Source organism: Taudactylus pleione, unplaced genomic scaffold, assembly GCF_031769625.1.
Source record: "Taudactylus pleione unplaced genomic scaffold, aTauple2 ptg000472l, whole genome shotgun sequence".
Lineage (NCBI taxonomy): Eukaryota > Metazoa > Chordata > Amphibia > Anura > Myobatrachidae > Taudactylus > Taudactylus pleione.
In genome coordinates, this window is record NW_028284874.1 from 1501504 (window position 1) to 1510648 (window position 9145).

General features: G+C 39.1%; 1 protein-coding gene across 1 annotated transcript in view; it reads left to right on the forward strand.

Annotated features, from left to right (window-relative positions):
• The window catches only part of SMOX (spermine oxidase), a 45262-nt gene extending 36348 nt beyond the window's left edge, over positions 1 to 8914 (forward strand). Inside the window, exons 4-7 of the mRNA XM_088448940.1 lie at positions 1868 to 2041; positions 2372 to 3068; positions 5741 to 5901; positions 8385 to 8914. Coding sequence (XP_088305066.1) covers positions 1868 to 2041; positions 2372 to 3068; positions 5741 to 5901; positions 8385 to 8522 — 1170 coding nt within the window. The 3' untranslated portion in view covers positions 8523 to 8914. The remainder of the gene's footprint in view (positions 1 to 1867; positions 2042 to 2371; positions 3069 to 5740; positions 5902 to 8384) is intronic.
• Positions 8915 to 9145: the final 231 nt, after the last annotated feature.

Genomic DNA, 9145 nt, shown 5'->3' on the forward strand with positions numbered 1-9145 from the left:
CCAATAGTTTCTTAATAAGCAAAATTTACAGACAATTTTTGTTGAATTTCTCAATGTCACCTGTAATCAGTTACGTGGTGGCGGACAGGGTTGTGTTCTGCTTGCCCACATATTTTAGTCTTCATTCTAGCACCCTGCACCTGTCACAACCTGTGCATTTCCTCTCTCCTGCCTGGGGTGTCGCTCTTTGCTCTGGTGCTTCTAGCACACTGCTGAATCTCGGCAGGATGTTGCATCAGTTGAGTGTGCTAGAAGCAGCAGTGCAGAGAGCAACACCCCCAGGCAGGCTAGAGGAGCTGCAGAGGTTATGACAGGTGCAGGGTGCTAGAATGAAGACTAATATTTTATGATTGGCAACCAATGACTGGTTTTACTTAGCACTTTGACCATTAATACTTTCATTTGGTCCTGGACCACCAACCTGTAGAACCACTGCCCTACTGATATATTCCGGATCATTGATTATTCTTCTTTGATGTCCGATAACCCTACCATAACTTTTAGAACTGAGAGCTCTACAAGCAGGAATAGCTACACCCCTTGGTGGGGCTTTATCCATCCTCTACTGGTCGACTACAATTAAATGTCAGGGGCACCTAATCTGTCTCCGCAAAATGTTGGATCACGTTAGAACTGTAGAGCCCTCCTCCCCAATCTACAGAGATTCCTACCAGACGTCAGGAGTCAGGATAATGGAATCAATCCCTTGATTTTTGCCCCATTAAACTTTATATAATTCACATGCTGTAAGGGAGAAATTGTCGGCTGGTAGTCTGTACCTCTTTTAACACCATTTACTTATTTATTTCTTTTACATGTAACAAATTGACTAGTTTAGCCTCTTTCCACACGTGGGGATTTGTAATACGTAATGAGAAACTAAGCTAAGTGGAAGCCCGGGCTCTTTATTCATGCAATCCCTGTGATTAATGGGCGCTCACAGCCCAGTGGCTGCAGATGAGACGATTCCCAATTAGTAGACTCATACACTGGGGGCACAGGTCATCCATTGATATGCAGAACACGAGCTGCTGGAAACCCGCGCATACAGGGATGTATCGTATCCTCTTACAGCTGCGGCAAGTCGGGACGGAGCTGTATGGGCAGCTAGTGGCTTGGCGAATCAGAACAGCTTGAAATTACCAGCATTGCTTCATTTGGCAATAATATGGGAAACCTGCGTTTTTTTCTATACAGAGGCATTACATTCGCATTACTCCACGGTATAGACGTAAATGATACAGAATCTTATCTGCATTCTATACAGGTGGTGAGTGGAAGCAGCTACCTTGTTCCTTCATTATGTGAAATTTATAGCTATTGGTTGAAATGCAGGAAAAAAAATGTTTTTTTTCTTCAGATTGTATAAATACGTAGTTTGTTGATCTGTACCACATGCTGCCACCGCGATATAACCGATGTGCAACAAATCGTGCGTTACGATGTTCAAGATCTACTTTTTTTTTTCTTTAATCCAATGGCCTTCCATCTGACCTCTCGTTGCCCTCTATCAATCACGTAATATACGCTCTCGGCTTCACCTCTATTCTCCAGAATTTAAACTTTTATTTTTAAATACCATGGTGACCTATTCCAGTCCTCCATTGCTTATGTGGCTAAAGACTAATCTTTCACTGGTGCTGGTATAGGAGGCGGCTGGACTGGCCGATTACAATGAATCACTTTATTCATATTTTCCAGCATCAGTCGTTTTTAGAATTGAACATATAAATGTAGCAAGTTTTACAGATGAATGGTCTAATGATTCCAGGTTTATTTGTGTTTGTGTGTGCATACTGTGTTTAGAGTGTAAGCCTCTGGGTACTAATGCAGATGGTGTTATCAATTGTTTTTTTTTTTTCCCCAGGTCTATAACTTGACTCAGGAGTTCTTTCAGAATGGAAAACCAGTCAATGCAGAAAGTCAAAACAGCGTGGGCGTCTTTACCAGAGATGTGGTACGGAAGCGCGTCAAGGCTGATCCCTATGATTCAGAGACCACAAAGAGCCTGAAGCTGGCTATGATTCAGCAGTACTTAAAGGTACAGAGAGGCCCCTTACTACTTAACTTCCACAAAGCACACACTTGACGCATAATGTAGACTGGTTATGGCCCAGTTGCCGTCCGGAAAGCTTCTTGTAAGGAGCTCATTTATAGCCCTGCACATTGTCTCCCTGTACCCACATTTTTAGGCTGCTTCTGTATCAAAAATGTAAAAGGTTGCTTATAAAGAGATTCATCATGATTAAAATAGTTATACTGGTTTTCACCATTTACTGAGCGAAGTCCAGATATCTATTGTGCCCTGAGTTCTGGCACCAGTCTCGCATCCTTCCTTAATGATTTTTATTTTGTGAACTCCTTCCACCAGGTGGAAAGCTGTGAGAGCAGTTCCCACAGTATGGATGAGGTTTCGCTCAGCGAGTTTGGAGAATGGACGGAAATTCCCGGCGCCCATCACGTAATTCCTTGCGGCTTCATGAAGATTGTGGAACTGCTGTCCTCCTCAATCCCGCAGTCCGTCATACAGCTGCGCAAGCCGATCAAGTGCATCCACTGGAACAGGTCCATACGAAAGCAGATTGAGCGGGTGGCTGACCACAACAACGACCACCCGGAGGACAAGGGCTATCCTGTCTTTGTGGAGTGCGAAGACTACGAGTTCATCCCCGCCGATCACGTGATCATAACTGTTTCTCTGGGCGTCCTGAAGAAGTGCCACGAGAGCTTATTTCACCCGCGCCTCCCGGAAGACAAGGCCCTGGCCATCGAGAAGCTAGGGATTAGCACCACTGACAAGATCTTTCTGGAGTTTGAAGAACCTTTCTGGAGTCCTGAGTGCAACAGCATCCAGTTCGTTTGGGAAGATGACGCGGAGAGCGAGAGTTTGACTTATCCAGAGGAGATGTGGTACAAGAAGATCTGCAGTTTCGATGTGCTGTACCCTCCGGAAAGGTATGGCTACGTGCTCAGCGGCTGGATCTGTGGCGATGAGGCCCTGATTATGGAGAAGTGCGACAATGAGACGGTTGCCGAAACCTGCACTGAGCTATTGCGTAAATTTACAGGTTAGCATTTTCTACGCTGTCTCCTTTTTGTAACTTTTTCTGTATCTAGCATTACAAAGATTATTGCAAAACTGCTACTGAAGCTTCTCTGTAAAGCTGTGTACAGAATGCTAAAAAAAATAATAAAAAAAAAGAAAAAATCTTAATCTACCCACATTTTTCTTTTTCTTTTTTTTTTTTTTTTCTTTCCTTTTTTTTTCTTTCCTTTTTTTTTTTTTCCTTTTTTTTATTTCTCAATTTTGGGGGCGAAGGACAAAACCTTTTAATCCATAAAATATCAAAATGCAATAACATATCAGCAGGTATTTTAAAAAAGAGTTACAGCTATAACAAACCAATGACGACAAGGCAGGAAGCTGCTGAGAGCCGCCTGTTGTCCATCACTGGTTTACACAGTAGCTGGTAACATAAAAAAAAAGAGTTGCTAATTACTACTTTATGTATCTGTTACTGTGGTGTAGTGATGATTACAGTAGTTTTGAACCAAAGCAAATAAGGTTTTCTACTTGGCAGTAAAGATTTCCAAGTAACGAAGACAGCTGTTCTTTTGTAAGGGGTCATAGGAAACTTTCTGTCTGTCAAAACAACATATATTGTTAATGGCAATATTCAAACATGGGCTTCAGGTGTGTAGGGGGGAGGGGATCCTTTTTAGCAAGTGTTTCCTAGCTGGCAGTTCAGCTTTAAAATCCTATTTTTATAAAAGTCCTCTCAGCAGTTTTAACATTTTCTCTTGAATGTTGTGACTCTGCGTAACAATACATTATCAGCACTTCCAGGCTGTCCTGTAGGAGAATATAATTACTGCATGTGTTGCAGGCTATTACCTTTCTGTAAGCAGCCATCTGTATGTGATCTGCTCACACTGTTGGATGAACCATCTAAGGGATGAGCCTGTATTAATAATTAATTGCATTCAATTAAATAACAAGTGAACCCTCTGCTGAACAGTAATAAGTATTCGATACTTGCATTACTGAGCTCTGTAGTATAATAATGGAATGAATGCACCATTTTGGCAGATCACCCCGCTAACTGGCGCCCAATGTAAATTTCAGGTTTTTTTTGTTTTTTTTTTGTTTGTTTTTTTTTTTAAAAAACCTATTTCTCACTAAAACTGCTTAATCTTGTGACACAGTGGAAGCATTGTAGATTTTTTTTTTTTTTTTTTTAATTTCTGTTTGACTTCTTATAAAGGAATGATAATAAATCAATATAAATACACACCGCGCATAGGGTATCCAGGACTTGGCACACAGGACAGAGACTGGGTTTTGCTATGTAATACAATATGTCTCCACTGGAAATGTTTACAAGTTTGTAGCTTCCGGCTTGTGTTCATATGAAGGTCAGAAATGGCCTGGTTAGAATAAGTGGGATATTAATGAGAGCCATCAAGGACATTACATTAATTTTCATGAATCTTGTCCGTGTAATCTCCATTTACATGGCTGAAACCGCAAATGGACATAAATGGGGTAACCTCTGTCAGTGTCCCATAAATGAAGGGCAAATAATTGGGTTATGCTTTGTTTCAGAATGCTAATTAATACTTACATAATCCGGAATAGTGCATTTTACGCTGTAAATTTTTTTTATATATATATATTCTCTATCTCACTATGATCTGGCCACATAAATTTCTTGAACCAGTCGAATCTGTACAAAAAATGTCACTTGTCTGATTTTGTAAATTCAGCCAATTTTTAGGGTTAATATTTTAAATATTCCAATGGCCGTGTTATGCAGTTAAATTTTTTTTTTTTTTTAACATCTTAAGATTTTTTAAATGTGTGTGGTGTTGTTTTTTTTTTTTTTTTTTTTTCAATAATATTACATTAAAGCACCAAACCTTGTATGTGAACCATACTTGCCTACATTGCTGGGCAGCTTTCCGGGAGCAGCAGGAGGGGACCTGCTGCTCTCCTCTTCGGGGGCGGGGCCAGAAAATAGACTGCATTAGGCCCCGCCCCTTTACAGAAACCCCCTGTGATTCGCGGGTCCGTGAGGAGGGGGCGTGGCTAAATGACGCGATTTGCCAAATTTAGTCCCGCCCCTTCCTGACCGGCCCGATAATTTCAGGTAAAATCTCCCCATCCTGCCCACTTCACTAGGAAGTGGGCGGGATGTGGGAGATATGCCTACTCTTCCGGGATCGCGGGGGGTTACCCGAAAAATCCGGAGCCTCCCGGGAGAGTAGGCATGTATGATGTGAACTGTGAATTAAAATTTACGGGTCTCAATTATTGAATCTTGATGGTCCACGCCTTCCAAATGGTGAATTTCGGTCACATTTTTTTTTTTCTCTAGTTTTCAAGGTATGTTTTATGCTGTGGTCTGAGACTTTGGAAATATGTGAATGGACTGAATATAATAAAGTTTTGAAGTGGGCTGGGATAAAACAAACAAACACTTTTAGCCTAAAATGGCAGCACGCTGACCACATAAAATGATGTGACCCATCCGGTTGTTAGTGCAGACAGGGGCAGCGTCATGATGTGAGGAATGGCATGGAGCTAAGAACCACAGATGGTTATACTGCAGAGAAGCGACATGGGTCCTTACCTGACACTCTATAGGGGCGATTCCATTAGCATTATCCTGCTGTCTGCAAAAGATCTTCTGGGGTTTGCTTGAAAATGTTAACCGACCTACCTTTTTTTTTTTCCTAGGGAATCCGAACATTCCGAAACCTCGGCGTATCCTGAGGTCCTTCTGGGGCAGTAACCCGCACTTCCTCGGATCCTATTCCTATACTCAAGTAGGCTCAAGTGGAGAAGATGTAGAAAAGCTTGTGAAGCCACTGCCTTATACGGAGAGCTCAAAGACTGCTGTATGTACCTAATGTATCTAGCCTCGTGTGTATTATAATTGTATTTGATGTTTTTAGCTTCCTTGTGGTTTCGAAACGTGATGGTGGTAAAATGACACAAAACCAACTATATATATATATATATATATATATATATATATATATATATATATATTTTAAATTTATTTAAAAAATTTTTTTTGGACTGCATACAAAAATACATATCCATGCGCCCTTATTACTGTATTTATGTATACCTAACCTGTACCTAGAGAGGCAGAAGGGGAGTGATGGATAATTTATCATATCCATTCTTAGGTCCATGTATGTTTATGTACCTACGCTGTACTTCGAGATAGGAAAACCACAGAAAACCTTTTGAAGAGGTGTATTTGTCAATTCTGTACCTCAGGAGAAAAGGCCATGTGGCTGATTCTCATTGGCACAGACCTTTTGCAATTGGACTTTTTTTTTTTTTTTATTCATTGAAGAGCCACCTACCTACAGTACTTATTGCCTGTATATTCAAGTTCCGTTTTACGGGGCATTAGAAATGTCTACACATTTATGGGTTTATTTTATATTGCATGTGTTGTACAATAAATGCAAAATAAAGTAAATGTGTTTTTGTTTACAGCACATGTGTTGCATGTTTTTGGAGTAAATGTGCCCAACTAGGTGCTCCCTTAAAAGCTAATGTCTGGTGATGAATGTTGGGGCACAACGTGTCTTCAGACCATTTAGGCTATCTCACCAATACTAATAACCAATGGGATGAGCAGTTCTAACGGGCGCCTAGCACATTCTTTTGCTGCAAAAACTAGTCACAAACAGTACTACCCTTCAGTACTAAAGCAAATTATATAGGATACAAGTAGTGACTTGCCAACTGCGCACAGTGCTAATTCAAAAGGAACCATAGTTGCAGTACTTCCCAAATGATTTCCTGTCGATGTCCCGTATGTAGTGATCAATTCTCAATGATGTAGTTTTCATTAACATGGAAAATATAAAAATCGTCCATACATAGTGTATTAAAGTTAAAAACTACAAATTTATTCACAATATTTGAAAATAAAGAAATTTTTTTTTTTTTTTTAAATGGATGAATATATTCTCTGTGTTACAGCATGTACACAGAAATACAAACATTCAATGCAAACACAGAATCTTAAAGCAAATAATTCTGCAACAACTTTGAAGGATATAAACAGTTAACATCAGATGACCTATGACCCGGAAGTTGATGCAGGATAAGGTATATAAGATTCATTTCTAGTCAGTGTCACATTGCCATGAGGAAGGGAGCAGGAACTCCCGAAACGCGTTAGTGGTAAGCTGTGACAGGACTATTAATCCTAGTGGGATTGCGGAAGGAAGTTCCCTCAATCAGGACTTAAAAGGGAGAGACCACCCGGAGACCTCCACCTATAAAAACTACGAGCCCGAAATTTTGGGACTTCCGGTAATTCCCCATTTTTCATTGGAATAAGGAGTAACAACACTCATATATGAATTATTTGCTTTAAGATTCTGTGTTTGCATTGAATGTTTGTATTTCTGTGTACATGCTGTAACACAGAGAATATATTCATCCATTTTAAAAAAAAATTTCTTTAGTTTCAAATATTGTGAATAAATTTTGTAGTTTAACTTTAATACACTATGTATGGACGATTTTTATATTTTATATGTTAATGAAAACTACATAATTGAGAATCGATCACTACATACGGGACATCGACAGGAAATAATTTGGGAAGTACTGTAACTATTGTTCCTTTTGAATTAGCACTGTGCGCACTTGGCAAGTCACTACTTGTATCCTATATATCTCACCCATACTGGCCCAAACATTCTTGGGGCATCCTTGTTTTGGATGATGTGAGTACCGTCTTTCAAATCATGTGCCCCCAGAAAAGGACTAACACACCACACACAATAAAATTTCATACAGATTTATTGGGAAAAAAGGAGAGGAGGATTAAAAGCCCAGATCTCCAATAACTTGTGTCAAATACAAAAAGAAAAGGTGATCCACCTTATTTTAATGCATAGTTTTTTTTCTAGTTTAAAAAAAACTAGGACCCTGTTAGGCCACCAAATTACAGCCACATGCTGTAAGCATTTAAACAGTCTGTGAAAATTTTCAAAAATAATGCAGCATCTCCAAGCACTTAATAATAATAATAAATATATATATATATAATGAAAGAAGAAAAGAAAAAGGGAAAATAATTTATTAGAAAAAGCAAAGCTGCTAATGTCTTCTAAAAACAAAGGTATAATTTGTATAGGTACTGTGTAAAAATTTTGATGGAGTGCGACCAATGCAAACAGAAACATGGTCTCAGACCTCTCTCTGCATCTAAAGGGTTACAACGAATATGGTTTTATTCACGGTTTCCAAATTACCAGGATAAATACGAGGAGTGGTGCCTTTGCCTTGCTTGTGGATTTTACCAGTGTCTTTCTTTTTTTTTTTTTTTTTTTTTTTCTTCCAGCCCATGCAGGTGATGTTTTCTGGTGAAGCCACGCACAGGAAGTATTATTCCACCACCCACGGTGCTTTGCTGTCCGGCCAGAGGGAAGCTGCTCACCTAGCTGATATGTACCAAGATCTCTTACAATGCAAAAACTGAGCTGCCATGCTATAAGAACCACTAACTTGTGACTCCCCACCCAATGTGTGTGCGTATTTTATCTTCGATCCATCCCCCTTTTTTTGTTTTCTTTGTTTTTTTTTTTTTTTTTTTAAATGTTGAAAGTAGAAGAATTTTTATCTTTTTAAGAAAATCCTAATTGTTTTTTAAAAAACAAAAACAAAACAAGAAGTCTGTAGCTATTTTCATGTACTGTATTCTTAACAGGGAAGGGTGCTCTACTGTTCCAATAATGTTTTGTCATTTTACAATTTGCACACTTGGTGCCTTTTTTTTTTTTTTTATTTTAATTTAATTTTTTTTCCTGTATTGTAAGTGCCTTCTATAATAAATACTACAAAACTATTCAATAAAAGAATATCAGGTCAGAAGATTGTCTGCCTTTTGACACTATATGTGTTTTTCCTAGAATATATTTGGCTTTTTAGTTGCAACGTTAACTAATCAGTATAACCGATACAGCCACATACATTTTTCATTAGCTTTCAGTAGCTGTGGCCGTTCATAGTCTGTAGATGTCTTTAAGTGACTATAGGAAACAATAATTCAATAAATGTAGATGTGGGAAGGGTAAATGAGGGGGAGAGCTGACATATTAGGGG